This window comes from Molothrus ater, chromosome 24 (assembly GCF_012460135.2).
Source record: "Molothrus ater isolate BHLD 08-10-18 breed brown headed cowbird chromosome 24, BPBGC_Mater_1.1, whole genome shotgun sequence".
Classification (NCBI taxonomy): domain Eukaryota; kingdom Metazoa; phylum Chordata; class Aves; order Passeriformes; family Icteridae; genus Molothrus; species Molothrus ater.
The window spans coordinates 5,532,422-5,560,048 of record NC_050501.2 but is presented as its reverse complement, the minus strand read 5'-3'; the positions used below and the strand labels follow the sequence as shown (position 1 = coordinate 5,560,048).

The 27,627-nt window shown below is 51.0% G+C and overlaps 3 protein-coding genes across 9 annotated transcripts; 2 read left to right on the top strand and 1 right to left on the bottom strand.

The window, feature by feature from the left end:
* Positions 1–5,697: 5,697 nt before the first annotated feature.
* Positions 5,698–11,829, top strand: SYNC (syncoilin, intermediate filament protein). The gene is made up of 4 exons (XM_036396970.2): positions 5,698–5,851; positions 7,081–8,512; positions 9,639–9,763; positions 11,264–11,829. Exons 1-4 carry the CDS (start codon positions 5,808–5,810, stop codon positions 11,325–11,327), a joined length of 1,665 nt encoding a protein of 554 aa, XP_036252863.1. The 5' UTR covers positions 5,698–5,807; the 3' UTR covers positions 11,328–11,829.
* A 355-nt stretch (positions 11,830–12,184) lies between these two features.
* On the bottom strand, positions 12,185–20,886 carry RBBP4 (RB binding protein 4, chromatin remodeling factor). Of its 3 annotated transcripts, none has more exons than XM_036396971.2 (12): positions 20,748–20,886; positions 19,453–19,600; positions 19,046–19,191; positions 17,892–18,065; positions 17,245–17,360; positions 16,796–16,956; positions 15,781–15,907; positions 15,594–15,671; positions 14,348–14,424; positions 14,176–14,233; positions 13,969–14,079; positions 12,185–13,270 (listed from the first exon to the last, which is right to left on the bottom strand). In XM_036396971.2, exons 1-12 carry the CDS (start codon positions 20,761–20,763, stop codon positions 13,205–13,207), a joined length of 1,278 nt encoding a protein of 425 aa, XP_036252864.1. In that variant the 5' UTR covers positions 20,764–20,886; the 3' UTR covers positions 12,185–13,204. The 3 variants fall into 3 exon arrangements, with proteins under 3 accessions (XP_036252864.1, XP_036252865.1, XP_036252866.1); XM_036396972.2 differs by having other exon boundaries at positions 19,453–19,597; XM_036396973.2 differs by lacking the exon at positions 20,748–20,886 and adding an exon at positions 20,409–20,536.
* Positions 20,887–21,058: 172 nt separating this feature from the next.
* ZBTB8OS (zinc finger and BTB domain containing 8 opposite strand) lies at positions 21,059–27,460 on the top strand. 5 transcript variants are annotated; one of them, XM_054517203.1, is made up of 10 exons: positions 21,059–21,207; positions 21,313–21,412; positions 22,455–22,491; positions 22,531–22,643; positions 23,949–23,973; positions 24,737–24,858; positions 25,048–25,130; positions 25,388–25,440; positions 25,607–25,643; positions 26,259–27,460. In XM_054517203.1, exons 4-10 carry the CDS (start codon positions 22,556–22,558, stop codon positions 26,343–26,345), a joined length of 495 nt encoding a protein of 164 aa, XP_054373178.1. In that variant the 5' UTR covers positions 21,059–21,207; positions 21,313–21,412; positions 22,455–22,491; positions 22,531–22,555; the 3' UTR covers positions 26,346–27,460. The 5 variants fall into 5 exon arrangements, with proteins under 5 accessions (XP_054373178.1, XP_036252803.1, XP_036252799.1 ...); XM_036396910.2 differs by having other exon boundaries at positions 21,060–21,207; positions 21,313–21,324; positions 22,455–22,643; XM_036396906.2 differs by having other exon boundaries at positions 21,060–21,207; positions 22,455–22,643.
* Positions 27,461–27,627: the final 167 nt, after the last annotated feature.

The window sequence follows — 27,627 nt, the reverse complement described above, 5'->3', positions numbered from 1 at the left end:
CCGGGGGGGCTGGCGCTGGATCCCGGTCCTGGCCCCGGTCCCGGCCCCGGGAGAGAAGCCGGAGCTGGCAGCCCTGTCCTGCCCTGGCCCTCCCATCCCGCAGCCGCCACCGGTTCCTCACCTGACGGCCCCGGGGGTGACGCTCGCCCTGTCACCGCCGGTGGCAGCGCCCAGGGGGACACGGGGCTCCATCCTGGGCACACCTGAGGCCACCAAGGCGCTGCCTGCAGCCTGTGCCACGCTGCTGCTTGCTGCTGGTGACAAATCAGCTCCTGAAAATGGAATGACACAGGGTGAGGGGGGGTCCAGCTCTCCAGGCTCTGCCTGGGGCCGGGAGAGCTCCAGGAGCTGCCTGGGAAAGGGAATCTGGGGAAGGATTTCACTGCCCTGGTGCTGCTCAGGAGCGTGATCACTCCAATCTGATCTAGATTCGATTTCAGGAGGAAATCCTCCCCTAGGAGGGTGGGCAGGCCTGGCACAGGATGCCCACAGCAGCTGGGGCTGCCCTGGATCCCCGGCAGTGCCCAAGGCCAGGCTGGATGGGGCTTGGAGCACCTGGGACAGTGCAAGGTGTCCCTGCCATGGCAGGGGGTTGGAACAAGATGAGTTTTAAGTTCCCTCCCAGCACAAACCATTCCATGATTCTCTGATCCAGCTGAGAGGGGACAAGAGGACGAGCAGGGACTGGGCTGGAGCAGCAGCAGGTCGGTGACAGGAACGTGCCAAAGCCAAGGCCAGGATCCCAACAAGAGCTCAGCTGCTTTCTGCTGCATTTCCAGGCTCCTGGCTCCCAGGGGTTCGGGTTCCTGTGTTTCCTGCTGGCTGTGTTGGAGCCACATCCTTCCCGGACGCTCCCAGGGCCTGGCCACGCTCCCAGAGGAGTTTGCCAGCTGCTGGAAATGCCTGGAAGGGTTTCTGAAGCAAGAAGCCTCCCCATCCCTCAGCCTTCCCAGCACATCAGCATCTCCTGTGGGATTCAGGCCCTGGCATCTTGTGGGCTGTGCAAACCTGAGCATCCTGCTGCTTCCCAGGAGCAGCAGTCACCAGGGGCGGGGATTTGGCTCCAAATCCACGGAGGAAAGGTCGGGATTTGCTGGGGTTTTGTGTCCCTGCCTCACATCCCCCCTCCTCTTCACCCATCTGAACCCAAACTCAAGGTTGAAATCAGCACTGGAAGGAGTTGGGCAGAAATTTCTGTGCCCCTCCATGGTGCCAGGGGGTCGATTCCTTGGCAGGATGAAGGTTGAGAGTGTCACTGCTCCCTGGGCTTTGCTGGCCCACATCGAGCTGAGCTGCACTGAGGAGACCCTAACCCCAATGAAGGTGCTTGTGTTGAATTTCTGCTGCTGGCTCCGACTTCTGAGTCATTAACCTCCAAAAAAAAAACCCCAAAAATCCCATTCTTCATCTTTCCCCTCCTCGTGGGGCAGCAGAACCAGTTTGAAAAATATTTCTGCCCAGAGTAATGGAGCATTGTCCAAATAATCAGTGAGAGAGGGAGAAAGGATCAGTTACACTGTGGGGGGAGCTTCCATCAGAGGGGCGAGGGAAGCACAGCAGGAAAGTGAAGAGGAAGGTGAAGAGGAACATTGTCCCAGCCCTAGAAATTCCAGGACTTCATGGAGAGACCCAGAAATCTCCCAGAGAGCTCCAGCAGGGTCCCCAGCTGGGTAATTCATTTCCAGGATGATCACAGGACCCTCCTGGGGACAGCAGCTCCCACAAGAGCTCAGCTCCCACCAGGCACGGGGGAGGCAGAGACTCTGCCACGTCCCCCCGGCGAAATGGGGACCCCTGGGAAGGGAAACCCAGAATACAGCACCCAAACCATCGTTTGGCAGCGGTGCCATCACACGCTTGAGCAGCCACGGCAGCTCCTGCAGCCGGGCTGGGCTCATCCCGCCCCTGCCTCCATTTCCATGCCCTGGCGGGGACACGGAGCCCTGGCTGCTCCCTCATTACTCATTAACGCCGGGACAAGGTCCTCCCGCATCCCTCCGAGCCCCGTGCGTGCCCCGAGCAGGAGCTGCTGGCCCCCGAACCCCTCCTGCTCCCCGTTTCTTGCCCCAGGGCATGGAAAAAGCCAGCGCGGAGCCTGGGCCGCGATCGTTGGGACGCGGGGACTGCTGGTGAATCAGCTCAGTTGTAAAAATGGGTTTTAAAAATGTCACAGGCAAAGGGAGGCACTGGTGTCCTTGCCCAGGGGTCGGGCACACGGAATGGGATGAATAAACAGCAATTAGGGTCTTTCCTTCCCAGCTCCGTCGCGGTGACAGGGACAGCCCTGGCACAGCCCAGGAGCATCGCCCATGTCGCGGTGACAGGGACAGGCGGCCACAAGAGGCATCTCCCGCTCCTGTGCGAGCATCCCGAACCTCTCCGGGAAGAGAAAATCCCGAGGGATTGTCAGCACAACCTCGGTGCCGTGCGGGACACATCAGAGCTGCCCCCAGCGCCAGCCTGGGGTGTGAAATCCCCTCGGGTGTGACACAGGTGACGCCCGGGGCTGCCGCGGCAGCAGATGTTGGGGCAGATGTTTAATCCCGATATCCGAGCGGGATTCCCCGCTGCTGGAACCGCCCTCAGCCCCTCTGCCTCCCTGGCCGGGCCGAGGTCTCCTGAGGAGCTGCTGCGAGGTTTCCTCATCCCCCTCCCCGCAGGACCCAGCAGGACCCAGAGAAGCGGGAGCCGCTGGCGCCGGTGGCACCGGGGCACGGCCTGGCCCTGCCGCCCTGGAGATCCCCAGGTCCCTGCGGGGCAGACGGCGCCTCCGGGCTCCCCTTTCATCCCTGCCTCGGCTGGGCACATGCCCACGTTTCACTCCCCATCCTCCTCCTCCATCCCTGCTGGGCACCCTCCCCTCCCTCTCCAGGGTCCAACTCTTACTGGGGAAACTGAGGCACGAGGCGAAGCAAACCAGGTGCGCTCCCGAGGGGACAGTGGCATCCAAGCCCTCAAAGCTGGGTGAATGCCCCCAGGGAGTCACCGGGGACCCCTCACCCGGCCAGGGCACCGGGAGTGGCGCACGGTGCCACCGCCCTCGGAGCCGGGACCTTCCCTGGGAGCGCTGCCGGCTCCAGGGATGAATCACGCGTTCCCTGGGATCAGATTGCAGCTCCTGCACTCGAGGGGCCGGGCCTGGCACCCCCCGCGCCCTCGGCAAACAGAGCGAGCCCGGGCACAGCGCTGCCAGAGCCGCGATCCTAAACCCCTTCCACGCTGGATCCTACTGCAAGCTGGATCCCATTGTGGGACACCCCACGGGGCTGCCAGCGCTGCTCCTAAACCCCTTCCACGCTGGAATCCCACCGGGAGCTGGGATCCCATCGTGGGACACCCCACAGAGCTGCCAGAGCCCCGAAGTCGGGCTGGTCCTTCCAGCCTGTCCCTAAAGATCGTGCAAAGATTGGGAGAAAATGTTCTTTTTGCAGAGCATTGATGCATTTCAGAAGCACAGAATGGTTCCAATCCTTCCCCTTTATCAAGCACCTGAACCCGGGCCATTTGCATTTCTTGTGAAACTCTTGATTTGGAACATTTCGGTGTTTTTTCGTCACTGAGCACACTCCTCTCCTCCACATTCCCAACAGCAGGATCTGAAATCCAGCAGGATCTGAAATCCGGGGACGGAGCTGCCGTGGCAGTGCCAGGCTGGTGCCACCCTGGTGCCAGGGGCAGATCTGCCGAGCGTGACGAGAAGGAAAAACCCACCAGGGAGGGAGAGACAGCCCCAGGGCACCAGAGAGGGGGCGCAGCCGCTCTTTGCCCCCACTGCCCCTCACGCTGGGCCGGCAGCGCTGCCGCCCATCCCGACAGCCGCATCTCAAACTCTCCGTCTCTCCAGCTCTCTCCAGCTCTCCCCAACTCTCCCCTGACTTTTTCCTCGCCTCTGGCAGCGCCGGTGCCGCCCCACCAGCTCTGTTTACCGGAGCAAAGTCCGCGTTGTTCGCTGCCGGCGGCGTCTCCCTGCACGGCCCGGCCCTGCCGGGGACACCGGGGACACCGGGGACACCGGAGCCGGCTGTTGCCTGGTTATATCCACAAAACATCCCCGTGCCGGGGCCTGGGCCGGGGTATCCGCTTACGGGGAACAGCTGAGCCTCCTCACTCCCCACCCTGCCCTTGGCAGCTCAGCAGATGAAGCCCAGCCCGGGGCTCGGCGCTGTCATTGTCCCCTCCAGGCCCTACAAGGGTTGTTGGACCCCGCCCGTGTGATCCGCAGGTTTCTCCCCTTGGCAGTCGCAGCTTTAGATAGATATTTATACACCCAACTTGTGCGAATTAACGGCATTCCTCTCCGATTGAGTCAAAAATAGAGGCGCTTCATGGAAAAAAAAGAGGGAGCAAAAGAAGGTGTGTCGCGCTGAAAAAAGCAACGGGATCCAAAAAAAGAGAAGGAAAAAAAAAAAAACAAACCCACTCAAATCTCCCTTTTCCTTTTAAAGCTCTGTTCCCGAAGGATGGCCCAGCGCTGGTGTTTTAAACCTGATTTCTGCAGCCCCGTGGCCAGCGCGCCATGGGCGAGGTGACGGTGCCAGCGGCGGCGGGGTGGCACCGGCGATGTCACACGCTCTGCTGGGCGCTGCTGGCGGCTCCTGGGGCGCGTTAGAGCCGAAACTTCCTGAGAGGCGAGTGCCGACTTCCTGGGCACGGCAGGAGAGGCGGCGGGCAGAGGTAGGCTCGGGGGGCAGCACCACCACCGCCAGGACAAACGGTGACCCCAGGATGATGCACCCACGCCCACGTGGCAAAATATATCGAAATGTGGGGGTTTAGATAAATATTTGTTGGCGATATGATGGATAAATGTGGGGTTAGGGTCCACAGAGTGGGGAGAATGTGGATGGGAGCCATGGGAGGGAAGAGCTGGGAAACCAAGAGGGTGAGGGCAGAGTTGCTGTTGGACACCCAGGAGCGTGACCACGGCCACCACGGGCCTTTGCAGAGAGAAATGTCACCTTGTGCATCCCCAAAACAGAGGCAAAAGGGTGGCAGAGATCGGTTGTGGGGCGGAAGAGGAAGCAGAGGCTGTGCTCTGCCATTACTGGGGTTTGTGGGTTTGTGGGGCGTAGGAAGGACCCCGAGACATTGGGATTGAATCCATGGATAATCAATTCCCGAGGAGTGCAGCCTCAGAAATCCCATTCCATCCCCCCGTGGCATTTGAGGGCCCCGAGCTGCATCCTCTGGCATTTCCCCTCCCACCGCAGCCAAACCCCACAGCCCCGGGGGACCCCACCGAGGCACCCCATTACCCCCATCCCCATGATCCCCACCCCATTATCCCCACCCCATGATCCCCACCCCATGATCCCCATCCCATTATCCCCATCCCATGATCCCCACCCCATTATCCCATCACATTATCCCCATCCCATGATCCCCACCCCATTATCCCCATCCCATTATCCCCATCCCATGATCCCCACCCCATTATCCCCATCCCATTATCCTCATCCCAGCCTGCCCAGGATCCCGGCGGGATGGGGACCTGCGGATCCGCCAGTGGCTCGGGAAGGGGCCACAAACCCCAGCTCGCCCATAAATCAGGGCTGGGAACAGCCGGGGCGGGATGGGGGCTGCGGGCTGGCTGCAGCCCGTCCCTGCGGCTGCCTCTGCCAGGGATGCAGCCAGCCGGGCCTTCCCCGCCCTCCTCCTCCTCCTCCTCCTCCTCCTCCTCCCCGGGGCGGAGGAAGGCAGCGGCCGCAGCTGGCACTGCAGGCGGTGGCCGGGGGGAAGCGGCTGCTCGGGGAGTCTGATTTCCAGCGCTGTTTATTAATAACCCCTCTCCGCCCCATGCTCAGCCCATGTGCAGCGCAGAGCCGGCGGCGCTGGGCTCCAGGGGAGGAAGGTAAGAGCCCACCCGGGCCGGGAGGACGGGGCCGGGGTCCTGGGGGGGTCCCGTGAGTGCGGGATCCTCGGCGAGGTGGGGCAGGGATGGGGTGGGGGGATCGGGGGTTCAGCGTTCCTGGATCCTCAGGAATGATCAGGTAGGGGGGGGGGAAGGTCCCTCTGGGGCACGCAGGAGTTTTGGGGGGCTCTGGGGTGAGGGGCAGAGCCCCCCCGGGCCGCTGGGCAGGCAGGACACGGTGCCCTCCCCTCCCGTCCCGGCCGTGCCAAGCGGCTCCAAGAACTTCCAAAAACAAGCCCGGGCAGCGGGGAGGGCAGGGAAAATCGGGGCAGAGGAGCCTTTTCCCCACCTTTGCAGGGGCTGCCCCCTGCTCCAGCCGCCCGGCCGCTGAGCCCGAGGCTGCGATGTGTCAGCGGTGCCGAAAACTGCCTTATTAGGAGAGAAACTATCGGGGAAAATCAGTTCTTTGCTCAAAGCCGTTGCTCCGAGCCCAGGGCTGCCTGTGAGTGCCAGCCTGCGCTCATTCCTCAGGGAATGACGAGACATGAGCTCAGCAGCGTGGCCGAGAGGTGAGAGCATCCTCCCACCGATCCCACCGATCCTGGCGGCAGCAGGAAAACCCCGGCTCGTCCCCGAGCTCTGTCGTGTCCATCCTACCCCAAGCAGCGGCCGGGAGGAGGCACAGAGAGGGTTTGGCCGCGGTGGCAGCCGCAGGTGCCGTGGTGGGGACAATGATGGGATCGGATGACTCGGCAAAGCGGCTCCTGCTGCAGGCGCTGCCGCTCGCCCCGGGGCTCCGCGTGTGGGGTTTGCTCCGTCTCCGTCATCCCGGAGCCTGCCGGGCTTCCAGCAGCGCATTCCCTTGCCGTGAGGTTATGGCACAGCGAGAAAATCCCGGCGAGTTTTCCAGGGAGTGCTTGCACGGGGCAGGTCGGTGCTGCTGGCGGGGGTTGGTGCTGACAGGAGCGGTTCTGGGGTTTGGGGTCTGGGTTTGCATCCCTCACTCCTCCTCCGTGGCACTCAGACGCTTGAATAGGGTTTTAATGGGGTTTTCTTTCCTTGTTTTCCGGGCCCAAGTTGTCACCAGGGTGTTGTGTGGGTGACACAGGGATGGTCACAGCAGCAGGGCCGTGGTGGGACCCCCTGGCTCTGGGGTCTCACAGGGTGGGGAGGAAAGGCCGAGACCTGTTACACTCATTGCTCTGGTTCACATCCCCTCTCCTTCCCAGGGACCTGATGGCACAGCCCGAGCCCCCTCCAGAGCTGCCGCTGGATGAAGCCAGAGCATCCCCAGCCCCTCAGGGAGCAGCTGAAGGAGCTGCTCCACACCCAGAACGTCCTCACAGCCCGTTGGACCCAGCAGGGAATGGATCTAAACCCCTGCAGAGGGGCAGCCCAGACTCCAGGCAGGAGCTGCAGGCTGCCAGCAGAGATCCTTCCTTGGAGATGAGCACACCAGGAGCTCAGCTGGGTGAGGGTGCAGCCGGGGCTGGGATCCCGCTGGACGTGGATGGAGATGGGACAGGAACCCCGCTGGACATGGATGCAGATGGGACAGGAATCCCACTGGACATGGATGCAGACAGGGTAGAGATTCCACTGGACGTGGATGAAGGTGGGACAGGGATCCCAGTGGACAAGGACACAGCAGGAATTCCGCTGGACGGGGCTGAAGGTGGGACAGGGATCCCACTGGATGAGGATACAGCAGGAATTCTGCTGGATGTGGATGAAGGTGGGACAGGGATCCCACTGGATGAGGATACAGCAGGAATTCTGCTGGATGTGGATGAAGGTGGGACAGGGATCCCACTGGCCATGGACACAGACAGGGCAGGGATCCCAGATGATGCAGATGGGGCAGGGATCCCGCTGGACATGGACACAGAGGGAGCAGGCGGCCCTCTGGACGCTGATACCACAGAGCACCGATGCCTGAGCCTGGAAGAGCTGGGGAATTATTTCCAGGAGTGCATCGAGGTGGTGGAGCAGCTGGAGAGGGAGAGGGACAGGCTGATCTCGGAGCTGGCGCAGCTGCGCGAGCCGGCGCTGCAGGAGATCCGCCATGCCCACGAGGAGATCCAGGCTGCCTGCAGGCTGCTGGCCAAGGTGGAGCTGGAGAGGGACAACCTGCGCGATGAGATCCGCCAGATCAAGCAGAAACTCTTCAGGGTGACCAAGGAGTGCGTGGCCTGCCAGTACCAGCTGGAGAGCCGCAGGCACGACCTCTCCCAGCACGCCGCCTACCAGGGCGAGCTGCAGAGCCAGGCGGGGCAGCTCTCGGGGGAGCTGTCCCAGCTGAAGGAGACCTGCGAGAAGGAGAAGGAAGTTCTGAGGCAGCGCCTGGAGGCTCCTCCCTGCCGCCAGGACAACCTGTACCTGCAGGAGAGCCGCAGGCTGTCGCTGGAATTCGAGAGCTTCGTGGCCCAGAGCCGGCGGGGGCTGGAGGAGCACTACGAGCCGCAGCTGCTGCGGCTGCTGGAGCGGCGTGAGGCCGGGGCCAAGGCTCTGCAGGAGATGCAGGGGGAGATCCAGGGCATGAAGGAAGCCCTGAGGCCCCTGCAGGGCGAGGTCAGCCGGCTGAGGATGCAGAACCGCAGCCTGGAGGAGCAGATCGTGCTGGTCAAGCAGAAAAGGGACGAGGAGGTCGGGCAGTACCGGGTACGTGCCCCAAAGGGCACCGGCTCCATCCTCTTGGGAGAGTGGGAGCTGGGCTTGGCATCCAGGATTTGATTGTAGGGCCCAGGGAAACGGGGTGGATGAGGATGGGGAGGATGTGGAATATCTCCTGCTGGTTGGAATCAAAATTATCCCACAGCCTGGCACGGGCCAGGTGAAACAGCAGCTCCCAGGCATAAGGCAAACCCAGAGATGTGGTGGGGCTTCACCCAGCTTGGAAAATAGGTTTCTCCTGAATATATTCACTTGGTTTTGGCCTCTCAGAAACGGCTCCAGGGATGAGGTGGAAGGGATGGGGGATTTGTTCCCAAAGCTCAGCAATGCTGCTGAGCACAGGCACCAGACAGTTGCCACAGCTCCTCTGAGCACAGCACTGAGCCAAGAAAAGCCAGTTTTAAACGCAGGTGGCTTTTCTTACAAATCCCCTTCCTGCTGGGGCAGGTTCTGCCCTCCCTGCTGCCAGGAAGGGTCTCCCCCATGTCCCCAGAGCCCCAGGCCAGGCTGCCTCCTGAGAGGCTCATTTGGCTGGGCCAGGCATCCCCTTGGCCTGAGGGACAAGGCAATTCAATCTCTCCAAGAGCACATTTGGCAAAGAGGCCCCACAATTAATCTCCCCCCTTTCAACACTCCCAGTTCTCAGCTCACAATCGCTGCCTCCTCCCAGCAGTTTCTGGAAGCTGCCATTGCCCTTCTTCCATCCCAGCTCCTCCCTGCTGGGATGGGGATCGGAGCCACCAGCACCCACACCAGGGCTTGGCCTGGGTTTTCAGGGTCTTTTGGACCCCTGGTGCGCCTCTCCACATTTTCCTTTTCCCAAATTCCTCATTTATCTCCTTGTGACTCACGGGTTTATACAGCTCTGGCAGCTTCTCAAAACACACAGCAAGTGGTTCAGGGGACAAAACCAAGCAGCCAGGAGAAGCCTGAGGACAAAACACAGCCCAGCCCAGCCTAAATCCCCACCTTTGTGTTAAAGGTTTTTTTTGCAGAGGTTTTTAGAGAGGGTGGTTGGGCAGGGGCAGCCTGGCTGTGCTTGTCCCGAGCAGCAGCACGAACAGGGAGATCCCTGAGGAGAATAATCAGCTCTGCACTCATTTTCTCCCTGCAGGAGCAGGTGGAGGAGCTGGAGGACAGGCTGAAGGAGCTCAAGAACGGGGTCCAGCTCCAGCAACGCAAGAACCAGGAGCTGGAGGAGCTCAGGACCAGCCTCCATCGGGAGCTCTCCATCTACAAGTGAGCTTGGGTCTCATCCCTGCGGGGCAGAGGGGCTGGGAGGAGGAGAGGGATGGTGGGGAGGAGCCCACAGTGGGGTCACAGGGCTGGGAACAGGAGAGGGATGGTGGGGAGGAGCCCACAGTGGGGTCACAGGGCTGGGAACAGGAGAGGGATGGTGGGGAGGAACCCACAGTGGGGTCACAGGGCTGGGAACAGGAGAGGGATGGTGAAGAGGAGCCCACAGTGGGGTCACAGGGCTGGGAACAGGAGAGGGATGGTGAAGAGGAGCCCACAGTGGGGTCACAGGGATGGGAACAGGAGAGGGATGGTGGGGAGGAGCCCACAGTGGGGTCGCAGGGCTGGGAGGAACAGAGGGATGGTGAAGAGGAGCCCACAGCGGGGTCACAGGGATGGGAACAGGAGAGGGATGGTGAAGAGGAGCCCACAGTGGGGTCACAGGGCTGGGAGAAGGGAAGGGATGCAGGGGAGGAGCCCACAGTGGAGTCACAGGGCTGGGAGGAACAGAGGGATGGTGAAGAGGAGCCCACAGCGGGGTCACAGGGATGGTGAAGAGGAGCCCACAGCGGGGTCACACAGCTCAGGGACACCACAGGCTCCTGCTCCTGGTCCCCAGCAGCAATTCCAGCTCCTTTGCACAACAGCACAGAGGGATTTGCTGGGAACTCCCACAGAGGAGTGGAGTGGCTTCCCAAGGAGCAGGTGTGGCAGCTTAAGTGGTGGTTTCCTCAGGAATATGTGGAAAGGAGCTGAGGTTTGGCTTTGGGAAGCTGGGCTGGGATGCTGGAGCTGTTCTCTCCTGGTTTCACTCAGTGAGTGATGTGCAATGGGAATTTCTAAAGCTCCAGAAAACGTCCATGAGTTTGTGGGTTGTATTACTCATCCAGCTTGGAGCTGCTGTGTTATTCCAGCCTCAGCTGGACACACTCCTAAGCATTTTCTGCAGCCTTTCCTGTAGCATTCCCTTTTTCCCCTTCTCCACCCAGGAGCACATTAAAACCCCAAAGGTTTTTTTATCCCAGCACAGGGATGAGCTCTCAGCCTGCAAACTGCATTTAGGGTTCAGCCCAGATCCCAGCAGCCCCCTGTCCTTGCAGCCTGGGGTTCTCCTAAATCACAGCCCAACATTTAATCCCAAATACAGCAGTGGAGTCTCCTAAACTCCTGCAGTTCACAAATTGCCATCCCTGGAAGCGACACCTTTAAAGGAGCTTTCACATTTGCTCTGGGGAGCTCAGAGTTAAGTGCAGTTCTGAGCTGCCTTTTCCATGAGCTCCCCCCAAAAATGACATTTCCTTCTGCTAAATCCTATTTGCCAAGGGCTCTGGAAGGGCTGGGCTGGGCTCACACACTCCTGACCATGGACTGAGCCCCTTCAAGTGTTTCCCAATTCCTTTTTCTTCCATATTATGAAAAGAACTTTTTTTTCCCCCCTCTTTTCTCCAGCCAAAGCACTGATGTAAATATTCCACAGCCTCAATTTCCTTTCTCCCCTCACAGGAGCTGCTTAGAAATCTACGGCCACCTCTGCAAATCGGAGGAAAAAGCAGAGCAGGACTCTTAGAACCACAGAATTTTCCTCTTTGTAGCAAAAAAACCAACGGCCAGAGGATCCAAGGGACGTCTCCTCGTGCTGCTTTACCCTGCCTGATGTGCAGCAGCTGCCTGGAGCTGGGAATTCCAATCATTTCCCTGGGCATTTCCCCAGGTGCTGCTGCTGCTGCTGCTCTTGTAGTCAAAGTGCTTTTCCCCAGAGGAGCAGAGCAAACAATCTTGGTACTGAACAAAGGATATGGATGAGGAGTAACTGATTGATGTTTTGCTGTGTTTGGGAAAATGTTGAGTTGTTCAAGCCTGCACGGAAAGTTCTGGGAGCTGGTGTTAGGAGGGGTTTGACTTTTAAAGTTTACATGCAAGAGAAGCTTTCTCCTTTGAAGAGGATTTTCTTTTGGATTTCAAGAGTTTCTGCTGTAGTGGGAGATGCTCCACAGAAATGAGGTGGTGGGGAAGAGGTTTCCACTTTATATCGAGTCTCACACTGAAAATAAAAGGTCAGAGTTTAAGGAGCCTTTTCGCTGTCAGAGCTGTGTCTCCAAAGCCCAAATTTGTCAAACTGAGGTGTTTGTGTCAAAGTCCTGCTGCAGGATAACAAAAAAGCCTTGTGCAAAGGGCAGAGTTAAAATGCAGAAAGCAGCAGGGCTAGAGGGGAACAACAATTGCTTGAGTGCTCATTAATTTATCTCACAAAGCAGCAGAAATGAGAGGGGGAGAAATGTCCAATTTAATGTCTTAAAAAATTAAAATCTATCCCTACCAGCACCCAAAACCTCATGGACACACATAGGCAGAGACCACCCTGAAAATACCCTCAACAAAGCAGGAAATGCAGAAAGAGCACAAAACTCCTCAACCTTGGCAGCATTTCTGTAGAAAAACTTTATTCCAACTGAAGAACACGCAATTAGTCACGAGGAGATGGAGAGAACAGGCTGCTGGTGGCACTGGACACCCGAGTGGAAGACGTGCAGGACCTCGTGGTCAAGGACTAAACTCCTAAAAAAAGCTGAGTTTATCCACATTTCACTTGTTTTCCACCAGCTGCCAAGGCTGCTGAGGGCACTGGGGTCACCCTTGGTACAAACAAACACCTTTTACGACTTGAGGGCTCCCCCAAGTTTCAAAAACCATTTCACAGAAAGGAAAGAAACATGATGTGAAAACACAGCTCGAGAAACACTCAACAGAGCAAAAAACATGGGAGCTGAGAGAGGCTCTGCAGGAATAGCTAAAACCAAATTGCTGGCACCCAGCAGGAGGGAGGAAAGGGAAAAGGAAGGAAGGAATGAAAAACCCAGAAATGCCAGGAGAGAGAGGAAAAAAAAAGAAAAAAAGGAAAATTTCAGTTCAAGTCAGAACTTGCAGGTCTTGTATCTGCAAAGGCAGAAAAAGCCACAAAGTAGAGATAAGTAAAGGAATTCCAAGGTCTCTGAGTTGTACTGAGGAGGACAAGACCTTCCACACCATTTCTGAGCTGTCAGGGCATTAACACTTGGATCATCTCTGTTGGCTCAAGCCCACTCGGGCAGCTCTGCCAATTTAACTTTTGTTTAAATTAGGCAAAAAGCCTGTGGCTGCAGCAAGCAAAAGAGAGGAAAAAAAAAACTAATCCCAAGCATGAAGGCAGTAAAAAGGGGCCAGGCAGACCAATAAAGGAGGCAGCTGTAGGAATTTTGGAGCCACAGCAGGGACCTGGCTGAGCCCTTTATTTTTTCTTTTTTGGGTGGTGGGATCTCAGTGTGTGGGTGGAAAAGGCTGTGATGGGATCTACAGGGGGATGGCTGAACACAAAGTCAAGGTGTGTGTCTCAAAACCAGTGTTGAGTCAATCTCAGGGCTGAGAGGGAGGAGAAGGACAAAGACTAAAGCAGGGAGAAGTTGCCATCTAGGATCCTTGGCCTTCTGGATCCACGCTTCCTTCAGGATCTTCATCGTTGTAGATGTTCTCTGCCTGCAGGACAGGGATGGAGACACTCAGGGAGCATTTCCCACCCCTCTGGACAGGATTCCACCCCCAGGAATTTTTAATTTGCAGGTGTGGATCACCCATGCCTGCTTGACATTGAAGCAGCAACACAAACAATCTTATCTAGAAACCCACGACTCAAAAAATGTCCTGTGAAAAGGGATCTGCTAAAGGAGACTCCACTGCAAGACTTACAAAAGAGTTTCAAGTATTTGTTTTGTAGATCCTCTACTCAGCAGCACTTTCTGGAAGAATTACACAGAAAGCAGGCAAGAAGAAAATTTAGAGATAAACAAAAAAGGAAAATGGTCTTGTCAAAGGTCAAGATTGTTTTCCAAAACCTTCAACAGCTGGGAATGTAGGGGCCAGCAAACTGTTCTGTTCACCAGCACCTTTTTCATCTTTGGAGAATGAAATCTCAAATATTCTTTAATAATAATAATACAGAAACCTCAATTTCATTCTTGGTTCTCACACACTGTTTTCATTCAAACACAGAAGGGAAAAATTTCCTTCTGCACCAGCAATTCCTTTTTTTTTTTAACACAAAACTAAAGGGGATTTCACTGCCCCCTTTGAGATTTTAGCAGTGCTACAGACTGGGGAATTCTGAGGGCCGTAAATAAAAGCAGGAATGCTGAAATCCAGGAATTTCAGCACCATCACCCACCCTAGGAACTCACCATTTGCCAGACTTGCATGATATTATCTTCTGATACAGAACAAATGACCCAGGGCTCATTGGGATTCCAGGAGAAATCCGAGATCTTTGCAGTGTGACCACCATGGATAAACTGGGATTGGGGAAACAAAAAGGGGAATGGTTTGAAATTTGCACTGCAGGGTGAGTGAAAAGTGAAATTAATTCATGAGAGTGAAAAAAGACTCACCAAGAGCTCTGGGGGACCATCCTCAGCATCCTCAGGGGATTGCTCCTCTCCAATTTTACTGTAAAATAAAGGAGGAAAAAAAAGAAAAGGTGAGGGTTGAGGGGTTTTTTTTGTTTGTCTTTTAAGGTGTGATGGAATGAATCAGTAATATTTTGAGGAATTTGGGATTTACCTCAAGTCCCAAACGTTTAGCCTGCGGTCTGTGCCACTGGAGGCCAGGATGGTTTCATTATGGGGAGACCACTGAACCTGCAGACAGGGATCAATTTAAAGTGAGTTTTTAAAAATTTATTTAACTTAATTTATTAAATTTAATTTAATTTATTAAATATCATTTAATTTATTAAATATCATTTAATTTATTAAATTTCATTTAATTTAATAATACACTTATTTATTCAATTTAAAAGTGAGTTTTAAGAAGCTCTAACATTCCCCAACACTTCATTTTGTGCCCTGAAAGCTCTACAAGAACTCAGATTGGTACCAACACAAATACAAACAGTGTAAAATAACATTGATCACAGGAAGAATTGTGAATATTCACACACAAAAAAACCCCAACATTTCAGCAGAAAGGTGCCACCTGGAGCTTGTCCTCTAACAAAACCCACGTGTTCCCAGTGCAAAGAGCTCCCAAGGGTATTGGCTGCTCCTTATCTTAATCAGGATTGCACAAACAGAACCCCCAGACTCCTTCAGCAGCAGGCACAGCTCTCACATGAAAAGAAATCACTGTAATTAAGCTTAACTGCCCAAAAGCTCACATTTACTGCTTCTGCTGGAGATAAAGCTCTCCTGAACACACCACTCATAATAGGATCACAGGATTAGGAAGGAACACAGAATTCTGCCCACTAATGTGGCATTTCAGGATTCTGTAATTTTATTTAGACATAACACAGTCTGAACTGATAATCCCTCCACCAAAAAAAAACCTCCTACATATTTTTCCTCTGATTAAGGCACGAGTTGGAGATGGAAATATTTAATCTGCTAAGCAGGTGCTGCCCATGGAGTGAACATTCTCCATCTACAGCAGCAAGATCAGCAATTATCTTTTGTCAGAGAGTGTTAAAGCTTCCTGCAGGACCAGGCTGAGGAGATGCAAACACTGCAGCCATTTCCCTGGGCCTCCTGCTTCAATCTGCTGCCATGAATAATTTAATGGGCTCTGCACTGCTACCATTTCATCCTCCTGCTGTGGTTAAAGCTCCACAGCATTTCCCTGATCCCTTTCTGGACTCTGGGAGCTCTGCAGGTCCACAATAACAACACCCAGAAAAACAGAAGCAGGTAAAATAACAGAATATGAGTTTTTAAAGTGTAAAAACATTGTGGAAGAATTACTTTCTTTTTCCAGGCTGGTGAGTAGAATCGAGTCTGTGAGGATATAAGATAAATGCTTTTTTTTATACCTGAAATATTTCATCTTTATGTGATTCAAAGGAGTGCAGCTTCAGTTTCAGGTTCCTCAAGTCCCATAGAGCGACGGTCTGGGGGGGGGAAAAAAAAATATAAAAAAAATTTTGTAATTGAAGTAACCAACACGTAGATCCACCCCAGAGAGCGAGCAAGGATGCTGCAGGATGCAGGCAGAAATACCTTATCAGCTGATCCCGTGGCCAGGATGAACTCACTGTAGGGGTTGAAGGAGAGGCAGTTCACCTCGGCCGTGTGAGCATCCACGGAATGGCTGGGTTTGGAGGTGTTGTTCGACCGCGTGTCCCAGCTGCGAGGGGAAAACAACTGGAATTTACAAAGGTTTGTGCCTCATTTCGCTGATTACAGGGACACTGGGGTCACCTGTGGGATCTCAGCACATCGCTCCCCATGTCCAGAGATGCCAGGAGAACCCTTGGGGCTCTCGGAAATCCTGGAATGTTGCCAGGAGTGTTTGGTGGCTTGATTTTGATCCATCCACAGAAGTGACAAGAGTTTGAGGACATGAGAATCACTTTAGAGTGAAGGGTGTAACAGGGACACATTCATAGGGTGAAATATAAACTTTAAGGTTTTTGGTACAGGGGGGTTATGGAGACAAGATGGAGGGATCAGGGCGTGTCTCGTCCTTCTTCTTTCTTCTTCTTGTCCTCCATCTCCTGTGGTGATGTTGGCACTTGGGGATTGGTTCATGGTGAAGGTGCACTTGCCAACATGGGTGAAAAGTATTGGGAAATAAAGGTAAATATCATCTATGTAGTTTTTAGTATAAAAAGACAAGACCGCCTCATGGGTGGTCAGAGAGTGCCTGTGGCTGCCTTGCAGATCAGACCTCTGTTGGGCAGACAGAAAATTGTGTAGATAAGAAACAATAAACAATCTGAAGATGGAAAAGCTGAAGAGTCCAGACTCGTCCTTTGAAACGTGGGCTGCCCCAGAACCACCCTACGCGTGTCGGGGCAGAGACAGACAGACAGACCCAACAGTCACCCTTGGTACAAACAAACAAACAAACACCTTTTATTGCTTGAGGGCTCAGGTTTCAAAAACCATTTGATAGAAATGAAAGAAATATTATGTGAAAACACAGCTCGAGAAACACACAACAGAGCAAAAAACATGGGAGCTGAGAGAGGTGAGGGGCAGAAAGAACTTGGGAAGGGGTTCCCCCACTTACATCATGAGCTTCTGATCATCAGCAACAGATCCAAAGAGGGATTCATGGAGCAGGTGCCAGGACACATCTTCCACCACTGCTGTGTGTCCCGTGAAGATGGTCTTGGCATCCACCACTTTGCCTTCTTTGGGAACAGCACTGATATCCCACAAGCAAATGGTCTTTAAAACAACAAGAAAGTAAAAAATTGACATCTTCAGACTCTCCTTCCCTCCTCCCCCTCAAATGCAGGATGTATCCCAGAAGCAAATAGTCTTTAAAACAACATAAATATAAAAAAAATACATTTTCAGACCCCCTTCCCCCTCAGGATGTATCCCACAAGCAAATAGTCTTTAAAAGACCATAAATATCAAACATGGCACTTGCAGACCCCCTTCCCCCTCAAAGCCAGGATGTTTTTGCCCTTCCCAGGGCCCAGCAGGTGCAGCTGTGCCCCAGGGACTCACGTGGTCATCAGAAGCGCTGAGCAGGTGCCCGCTGAGGTTGGGGTTCCAGGACAGCCCGTACCCCTCCTTCTGGTGCCCGCGCAGGCGCAGGTCGGGGTTGCACTCCCCAGAAGGATCTGCAAGAAGGCAGGGGAAGGATTGCAGGGCCTGCAATCATCCCCAGCACATCCTGGAACACCTGGCTTCAAGTTTATTCAATTTACTGGACACCCCCATGCTTTGGCCTGAGTTCCAGCTGCAGCTCAGCTGTTACTGCTCAAAGAACTCAGCAAGTGAGGAAGGCACTTCTGATCCTCCCCACGTGCAGCAAAAGGAATTATTTTAAACAAGCTTGATGAGTTCATAGGTAAAGGACTGTTGATAGAGTTACAGCATATCAGGGGAAAGGCTCAGCTGCCCACCAAAGCAATCATAGCCAACAAAATTCCACCTTCTACCACCTGGAATAGCTCACAGTGTGGAAGTGCAGGAAAAGGTTTCCTTTCCCAAGGATGCATTTGGATATATCTGTTGAAGCCTCATACAAAATAACCTCTTGAATAAACACCCACAACATCCCTAAAATCCCAAATAAAGGGCAAGCCACAGCATTTTCTGAGCTCTTTTTTGACCTCTGTGGGATGAGTGGCTGCTCTCTGAGCACAGACCTGGTTTGGAGGGGTGTTTGGTGTAATCAAAGACCAGGACATCGCTGGAGGGAGTCTTGGTGGCAATGATGCAGGGGTTCTGGGGCATGTAACGGGCTCTGTTCACCTCTCCCTCGTGGTTTATCTTGATCTCAATTTCAATTTTTCCACTTACTGAGCCAAAGCCTCCAAACTCTAGGAAAAAAGAGAGTTGTGAATAATAAAGTCACTTTCAGAACAAGGCACAAAGAGTTGGTTCAAGGTTTGCTACCAAGCTCCCAGAATAGACAAAGCTGTGGTAAAAACAAACTGCAATTTTAGGACTGTGATACAATTTGGTAAAGCTCCCTTGTCTTTATACATAAAATAGCTTAATAATTCAGAAAACTGAAAAATTTGGGCAAAAGGAATGGGGATGGGATTCTTTCAGAATTCATTTAAAATATTTTTGAGAAATACTGAACTAGAATATAAACACATATTTGTTAGACAACCCTGGGTGCATAAATAACTTTAAGAAGCCCAAAGATCAAAATACTCATTGCACAATCCAAACTGCCTGTAAAAAGCAGAGCAAACATTGGATCATGAAGGACTTTCACCAGGTGGAAAGACTGATTCAGCCAAGCAAACAGGAGAAATGTCTGACTTGGGACAGCCACAAAGATTGCAAAGCATCAAATTGAAGTCTGATACATGGAATAAAACAGAATTTCACCCCAAGATGGGCTGGGACAGCAATCAGGCAGCAAAACTCACAGAGAAATGGAGAATGTTTGAAATGTTACAACCCTCTGAAATAAAAATATTCTTTTACATGAGTTTGTGTGAAAATGTTTTGAGTGACTTTGCATAATGCAAATGTGGTAATAAAAATACCAATTAAAAGCAGTGTGTGGGAATCCAGGTCAGCTCCTGAGAAACAGGGAAGGGAGAGGCTTTCCCACACAAATAATTTTGCAATTAACCTTTACAGTCTGTTTCCATCATTAGAAATATTAGATTGGGAACACACTCAAGAAACAGAGAATTTGTCTATTAAGGAGGCACCACTTAGAAATAAATTTTTTTTAGGAGTAAAATCTGAACTTTGCTGCCTGAACTTCAGGGAAAGGCAAATTTTCTACAGAGAAAAGAAGGGGGAAATGGTTCAAATCCCCTTTTTGGGCTCTCACCTCCTTTCTCACTGTCATAGTGGGAAGCATCAAACTGGGCATCATCGTTGGGCAGCTGCACACTGGCAATCACCAGGTGGTTCTGCTCATCTGAGGTGTGGGTGCCCAGCACCAACCTGTGGATGCTGAAATCTTTGCCTTCAGGCCTGCAGGGGAAGAGGAACAAAACAAAAGGGATCACAAAATCTCCTCCCTGTGAGGATGGGGAGGTGCTGGCACAGGAGAAGTTGCGGCTGTCACGTCACTGGAAGTGTCCAAGGCCAGGCTGGAAAGGGCTTGGAGCAACCTGGGCTAGTGGGAAGTGTCCCTGAATGAGTTTGGGACAGTTTGGGATTCTGTGATCTCAACCTAGAAGTCAGCCCAAGGCTGGAGTTGCTGTTTATTCTGCTTGAAAGGGGTCCCTTTACCTTGTGACATCAGGAAGCCACTGAGCAGTGAGGCTGGGCCACTCCAGGGCGTGGGTCATCACCAGATCATACAGGAAAGGGGTGTTCTTCTTCCATATCTTGTACTCCTCGTTGATCACACGCTCTTCCACTGCATCATCAAAGGCTGCTGAAGTGGTTTTTCAAGAAATACATGCAATTAATTATTTATAAATGGATTTACAGGCACACAGCGCTGTGGGCAGGCAATGGATTAGAGTCAAGTACATCAATCACACCTTGGTTTGCTATTTGCTGTATTGGAGTAGTTGCTAAATGGTTAAAAACCCCCTGTTGCACATGCTAATCCTTTTTTCTGCATATATGGCTGGGAATTAATATTAATTATGTCAAATTTCATGCCTGGAAGTGTCCCAGGACAGGCTGGACAGGGCTTGGAGCAACCTGGGATAGTGGAAGGTGCTCCAGCCATGGCAGGGATGTAATGGAATGAGTTTAAACTTCCTTCCAACCCAACCCATTCTGGGATGATTTGATGGTGATCATCATCAAATCTGTTAGAGCAGCACAATAAAATCTGAGACTCAGAGCACAGGGAAGCAAACCCCAGACTTGGAACGATGTTTAAACACAGGAAATCCAACAACTGCTGTTAACAGACCGGTCTGGGAGCAGCCTTGAACTACTTATTCCCAAAACCCAGTTTCCCAAGGCTCCTTCTGCTGCCTTGTCGCTCTCCAACGCTTTCTCAGCCCATCTGTCACCAACCTCCGGTGCAGGGACGGCGACGGGCAGAGCTGGGGGAGCTCACGGGCAGAACGGGGACACCCCCATGGAAACGGGGGACACCTCCATAGAACGGGGACACCCCCATGGAAACGGGAGGGCACCTCCACAGAACGGAGGGCAGCCCCATGGAAACGGGGGGACACCCCCATGGAAACGGAGCTCGCCCACGGGACGGGAGCGGAGCTCACCCATGGAACGGAGGCGCCCCGGCCGAACCGGGGCACCCTCAGGGCCGGTGCCACCTCTTTGTCCGCCCGCTCCCCACGCAGGGCACGGCTCGGCTCTCCCGGCCTCACAAACCCCTCCTAGGGGCACAGGGCCGGGCAGAAGGTCCCGGCCCGGGCCGCTCGCCCCGCTCGGTGCCGCGGGCGCGGGGAGGCAGCGGCGGCCATGACCAGGAGGCCCTCAGGCCCCGCCCCCGCGCGCCCCCTGGCGGCGCCGCCCCGCTCCCCTTACGCCGTACCGACCGCGGGGGGGGCACCCCGCGCCTCACGGCGGAGGCCGCGCCGCCCATACGGAGCCTTTACCTTCCTTGTCCGCCATGGCGGGGCCGCGGGGCGCTCGGCGGGGCGGGCTGGGCGAGGCGGGCGGGCAGTTCCGGCGCTCCCTGCTCCGACCCCTCCGGCCGCGGCTCCGTCTATTGTTTCCTGCCCCCGCTGCGTGCGGCTCCCGGCGCCGCGCACCCCTTCGCGCGCCAACGCCGCCCAATCAGCGCCCGCCGCCGGGAGGCGCCGGCCAATCGGAGGAGAGAAAGGGGGCGGGGACGGGAGCGCGCGCGGCGGTCACGTGGGCGGGCTCCCCGCGGGAGCCGCCATTTTCCGGAGCGCCCCCGGCGCGCTCTTAAAGGGGCCGCGCCCCGCGCTGAGGGGTCTCGGTTCGGTTTCGGTTCTCGCTTCTGGTCCCCGGTTTGGAAGAACCGGTGGTTGCGGCTCCTCCGGTCACCACAGACGTGGGCAGAGCGTATTGGGGCGGGAGCGGACCGGAGCGGTGCGTGTGTGGGCCGAGGCCTCCTTCCAGGGCCGCCCTGCACCATCGGGGATTCTCGGCGTTATTAATTCTCTGTATTCACGAATATTTTCCCTTTTTCCACAGTTCAGTGCCGCGGTGAGTTTTAGAGGTGTCAAATTTGCTGGTTCTGCTCCGCTGCTGAGGGTAACCCAGGACCTGACTGTCCCCAGCTGAGGCTTAACAGGTTTAAAATCAAATATCAAATCAATTTCTGGGTTTATTCCTCAAGGAAGTTCTCAATTCCTGCCCGAGTTCTCAATTTCAGAACTCTCTTCAAGACACTTAGATTTCAGCAGAAATTAAAAATTGGAAATGCTGTGTCTTGTTTCTAAGCCTTGGAGTAAGAAGCAACTCCTGGGTAAATGTTAAGGGTATCTGTAAATGATTTGTGTTGTTTGGGTGCAGCTGTGGATAATTCTTATAATGTATAAAAATATTAAAGAATGGTTATGATGGCTGGAAATCTAGAGAGAAAATTAATTAGCCTGAAGTTAATCGGGTTTTTCAGTTTGTTGGGTTTACAAAAGAACAGAAAAACAGCAATTTGTGAGATCGGGTGTGAGAATCTGACCTTTCAATGAGGAAGTTGAGACAGTTATTTTTGTTTTATTTAAAAACATTTTAAATTAAAATTAGTTAAAATTTTAAAATTCCTTTAAAAGATTTTTTTTAAATTTTGAAAATATTGAAAAAATTAGTAAAAATCAGCCAGAAAAGGAACACAGGAACTCCTGACACTTGGGTGACAGCTGGATTTATGCTTTGAGGTTTGGAGGTTTAAATATAATCTTTGACCTAAGAGGACATAACTTTTTTTTCCTGAAGAAAAATCCTCTGTAAAGTCACATCAGGGGTTTTGGGAGCAGTCACACTTCAGGTGTGTGATGTACAATGGGCTGAGCACCTTCAAAAATTAATTAGAAAATTAAAACTTACCTAAAGCATAGAAGTTTAATCCACTTTTACAGCTGTTCCCATCAGGGCTGTATTTTATTATTTATGAATGAATGGAATTTTCAGTGTACACAAGGAGGACAAAACACAGTTCCTCCCAGAAAAGGCCAAAGTCCACAGTTCCCATAAGGAACATTTTCCCTTGGCTCTGCTGGCTGAACGAACTTCACTCCATGCATTGAACTCCCAATTTCCTCATTTCCCAGTGTGACACAAACCACCTGAAATGACTCCAGTTTAGCCCTGAGAGGATCCCTCCCTGTTCTCCACAGGTTGAATAATTCCGTGGGGAAGCCAGGAAGGGAGGGAGGAGAATTCTGGCTCTGCCCAGCTGCAGGAAGGGAGGGATTCAATTCCTGTGGAGCCCTCAGCCATGGCAGCTGAGGACAGGGACTACAACCTGACCCAGGAGCAGAAGGCTGTGAAAGACAAGTACCCCCCTCTCTGCAAGAAATATGAATGTGAGTATTTGAATTTTTAAATTTTTTTTAATTCAAATTTTTATTTTATTTAAAAAATGAATAATTATTTTAATAATTTAAAATAATTAATGATTTTTTAAAAAATGCAGCTTGGGTGTGGCAGCTGCTGTTGTGAGGGCAAGGAAGATAAATGGAAATTTAGGAATGAAAAATCAATTTTCTTCATCGTGCTTTCCTTGTATGGGCACTGAAAAAAAAAATCACAATGGAAATAAATTACTTAAATCTCACCCTGAAAACTTTTCCTCTTCTCAGCCAGTTCTTAGCAGGTTTTGTGCCTCTCGTGTAGGAAGGGATATTCAGAAGTGTGCTGGTTTGATGTGTGCTGTTTTTATTCTGCTTAAAGATGATTTTCTCCCTTTCCCCAGCCCTGAATGTCCCCTAAGAGGATGTGGGTGGCAGCCCAAGGGCCAGCTCGAGGCAGGGGACAATTCCCTGCCTGGTTTTTGTGTCACCAGTGCCTGTCTGGAGGGACAGCCTCTGTTATCTGTGATAAAATTTCTATTTATAGGCTGTCTTCAGGTCTTATTTTGATAAAAGTGCAGCAATTGTGCCACACCACAACAGCCATGCAGTTTCCATAACTGCAGGAGGTTTTATCCCTCTTTTGCATGCAGAGGAATTTGTTTGCTTTAGAGACTGTTGTTGAGAACCCTTTAGTAGTGTGTGATCTCTTCAAACAGCACCAGAATCATTTTTCATTTGAAATGAGCATTTCCCAATTTAGTTCTGCTGGAAGTTTGCATTTCTTTCATTCCTCTGAATAAATATAAATGAGGTTCATGTACAACTGGATGCATGGGATGTTAATCATGCCCCATGAGTGAAGTTTGCCTTCTATTTTATATTCCATCCTCTGGTTTAAATTCCTCTCTTTGCATAATGGCTCCTCTTGGGTGTGGACAGGTAGATTTCCTCACTGAGCTGGAAATATTTGCAAATCTCCTCTGCATGAATAACTTCCAGTCCTGCAGGCTTCAGCATAAACTCTTTACTCCTGGTGAAAGTTTCTTTTTATTGCAGTGAACTTGTGGAAGCCTGTTGGGTTACAGCAGCCTGCACTGACATAATCCCATTAAACTTGGGTTGTTTTTGACAGAAATAATCCAAAATTCCACCTGTCCTAAATTTTTCTAATATACTACAAAACAGATTTATCACATCTGCAGATGAATGTAAAAGTGTTCTGTTAGAAAATCAGATATTTATGGTGTTTCTTTTTTAATCCTCATGTTATAAATACTTTTGCTGACATCATTCCTTTTTCTTTTTGCTTCCCCTCAGATTTGGATCACACGGCAGACGTGCAGTAAGTGTGGGCAGCTGAGATTTCTCAGGGTGACAAATTGATTATTTCTTACACTTTGCAGATGTGGAGCTCTGAAATTTCACTCACTGGGTGCTTTGATATGGTCAATTTTATTCCTGCTTTTGGGACACCATAGAATTATCTTTGGTTTCCTTTTTAGTATTTCAGTGGTGCTTCTGTGTTATTTGGAAATATCTTTTGAAATCTCCTTTTAACAAAATCCCTTCTGTGTGGTTTACTTTTATAGACCCCAATTAGCCACATTAGGAAAGAACTTCCTTGGTGGCTGCTAAAACATTTATTTTCCATATTCTCCCAAGAAACTCTTCTGCCAAACTCCTTCGAGAAAAAACAGGTGGTTTTCTGCTTATTCCATGTTCTGATTTCTCACCTGCATGTGACTTTGGGGCTGTTTCTTTCTGGTGTGATCCAGAATTTTATTGCAGTGGTTATTCCATGTGATTTTAGGTTCCAGTGATTATTCCATGTGGTTTTTAGGCTCTAGTGATTATTCCATGTGTTTTTTGATTCTAGTGATTATTCCATGTGGTTTTAGGCTCTAGTGATTATTCCATGTGTTTTTTGATTCTAGTGATTATTCCATGTGGTTTTTAGATTCTAGTGATTATTCCATGTGGTTTTTTGATTCTAGTGATTATTCCATGTGTTTTTTGATTCTAGTGATTGTTCCATGTGTTTTTTTAGGCTCCAGTGATTGTTCCATGTGGTTTTTTGATTCAGTGATTGTTCCGTGTGTTTTTAGGCTCCATGCCTGGGGGGACACGTTGGAAGAAGCCTTTGAGCAGTGTGCCATGGCCATGTTTGGCTACATGACAGACACAGGCACTGTGGAACCTGTGGATACAGTGGAGGTAGAGGCAGAAGGTGAGGCCTGCACTTCTCCTATGGGGAGCTAAAAGAGAGAGAGAAAGGCACCAAAAATCTCAATCTTTACACATAGCCTTAGTGCAGTTCATTGAAATATAATTAAGCATTGTTAGCTGAATCTCCTGAACATCTGAGGTGCTCTTAAAAATGTTTTTTTCTGAGGCAATCTCTGCTTCAACCACACAGGGCATGACCTGTTGTCTCTTCTCTTCCACTTCCTGGATGAGTGGCTGTATAAATTCAGTGCTGATGAGTTTTTTATACCCAGGGTGAGTGCTGTGGATTCAGTTTTTTTCCATTTCTAGGACAAAGCTGTTCCCTGATAATCCCAGCTCTGAATGCAATGGTATTTTAGGGGAAAAGGAACACAAAAATACAAGGCCAGGCTGGATGGGGCTTGGGGCAAGCTGGGCTGGTGGAAGGTGTCTAAAGAGTGGGAAATAACCTTTGTAAGTGGGATTTAGTGGGAATTTCTGCCTGAAGGTAGAAGGTGTGACTGACACACTTCTCCTCCCACTCTCTGCAGGAAGTGAAAGTGCTTCACATTGACCGAAGGCAGTTCAAGATAAGATCAATTGGGTGAGCTTAAAGCCTTGGCTGAAATGGATTGGGGACTTTTCTTGCTTCCTTTGAGGCTTGAAATGAAAATCTCACTCTTCTGTGCTCATCACTGAAACCAATTACAGCATTTGGTAAATATTACCAAAATTACAACACCTCTCTTGTATTTTTTTTGCCTTTACAGGTGGGGAGAAGAGTTCTCTTTAGAGAAACACCCACAGGTAGGCAGTGGTTCCTCTTTTCCATTTTAGGGGGAGGAGGTGTGGTGTCCCTTAAATCAGACCTCTGAATTCTGCACAGATTAAAATATAAAAGTGGCTGAAGTACCACTGAACTCCATATCTCAGTTCCTGCATGGTTTGGTGAAACTGTCCCTGAAACTGAGCATGACATTTCCTCAAAACTCAACAAATGAACTCAGTTGGCTTCCTTTTTGTGATATTGATAACACAGAAAATCAGTCTATATTCAGCATTTATTGGTACAGATTTCTGCTTAGTCAGTTTTTGCTTTTTTCTTCTTTCTTTTTTTCCTAAAGAATTGTTAGAAGCAAAATCGGATGTCTTGCTCTGTGTCATTTTTAGCAGAGCAAATGTTGATGGTCTGTCAGAGGTAAAAGAAGGAATTTGTGATATTAAGAGGCAATAAAATAAGGGAAGAGTTCCCTTTTCACTATTTGACCTGGCAGCTTCCTTATTCATCAGAACAAATATAGCTACAGCTTTTTTTGGGGAAAAAAATGGATAGCATTTGAGAAGAGTGATGAGAACTGGGGTTCTGAGCTGGTAAAAGGGATAAAATTTATTTCTAAATTCTGGTTTGTGTCTCTTTCCTAGGGCACAGAGGTCAAAGCCATAACTTACTCAGCAATGCAGATCTGTGAGGATGAAAAGCCAGAAGTCTTTGTCATCATTGATATTTAAAGCAAGAACGGTGTGGTTGGGTGGATATTGGTCATCACCTGGCAAAAGCCCCCTAAAACTGTAATCCCTGTGGAAAAAGCTCAGGAATTGGCCAGTCAAAATCAGAAACTGAAGGGAATAATTGCAGGGAATGTCAGACTGTTTTTCCTGAGACAGAGAATAAGAATTATTTGAAGTTTAGGGGGTATGGAGAAGGAGAAGTTTGTACAGGTTGGAGGAGTCCCAGGAATGCTGGCAGCTTTTCAGGCTGGTACATGTGCTAGGGGCTGTATGAAATGCAGAAATTGGTGGAGTTGATAACTAAAATACTCCCTTTTTGCAGCCTGGCAGGAGATGATGTTCATCTAGATTGATTTCATTTGCATATTTCGTGTTCTAATTCTGAGCTGACATCCCTCCTCCATATTACATCAATCCAAAATAGCTGCAGTGGCTCAGATGTAATGTGGGAAAAAAAATCTGAGTGTTTAAAATTAGACACTTAAAAAATGATGCCAATTAAACAAACTAACCACCACATCTTTTAAGCTACTTTAAAAAGAAGTCATGCCAGCAGGTGGTGCTGAATTGCTGTAAATAAATTGCCACGTGAAATCCTAAAACATGTGACTGTGTATCTGAAATGCTTTTATCACCTATGATAACTTTAAAAAGTTGGCAGCTTTGCTGCTGTGCTGGAAGGGAATGGAAAGGGATGTCCCAGGTTCTCCCTGGGTTCACTCTCAAATTCTGAAAATTGAGTCTTTTTTAAAAATCATGGTTTGGATCAGCCTAATTTTCTTTTAAAAAGAATAGTACAGACAATCCTTAAATATCAGAGGATTATGGACTTGACTGAATCAAAAAGAATCAAAAGTGTGTTGTTTTTTTTTTTAATCATAGGATTGCAAATGTGCATTGCCTGCTGTTTTAATTTAATTTAAATGTGAGGAGCATAGGCCTGGCCTGCTCTGTTACCATAAATGCTCCAAGTGCCTCACTGTGGTGGCTCATCTTATAAAATCATCTGAAAGAGTTCTGGTTTTATTTCCATGCTGTAAAGACTGAGGGATAAAACATCTCTCATTTTTTAAGCAAGCCTCAATACCAAAATAAAACTTGGACTGAAACATTAATGGCTCTGTGAGTGATCTTGACCGGTCAATTCAGACACAAATGAATTGCACTTGTCCTTTTTTCCCTGCTAAGGTGAGCAGACTCATTTTTATCAGTAAGAATTGCAACATATTAGTTTAATCGTACAAAATAAGTGTGAGTTTTGACAGCTTTGGGGTTTCTTTCT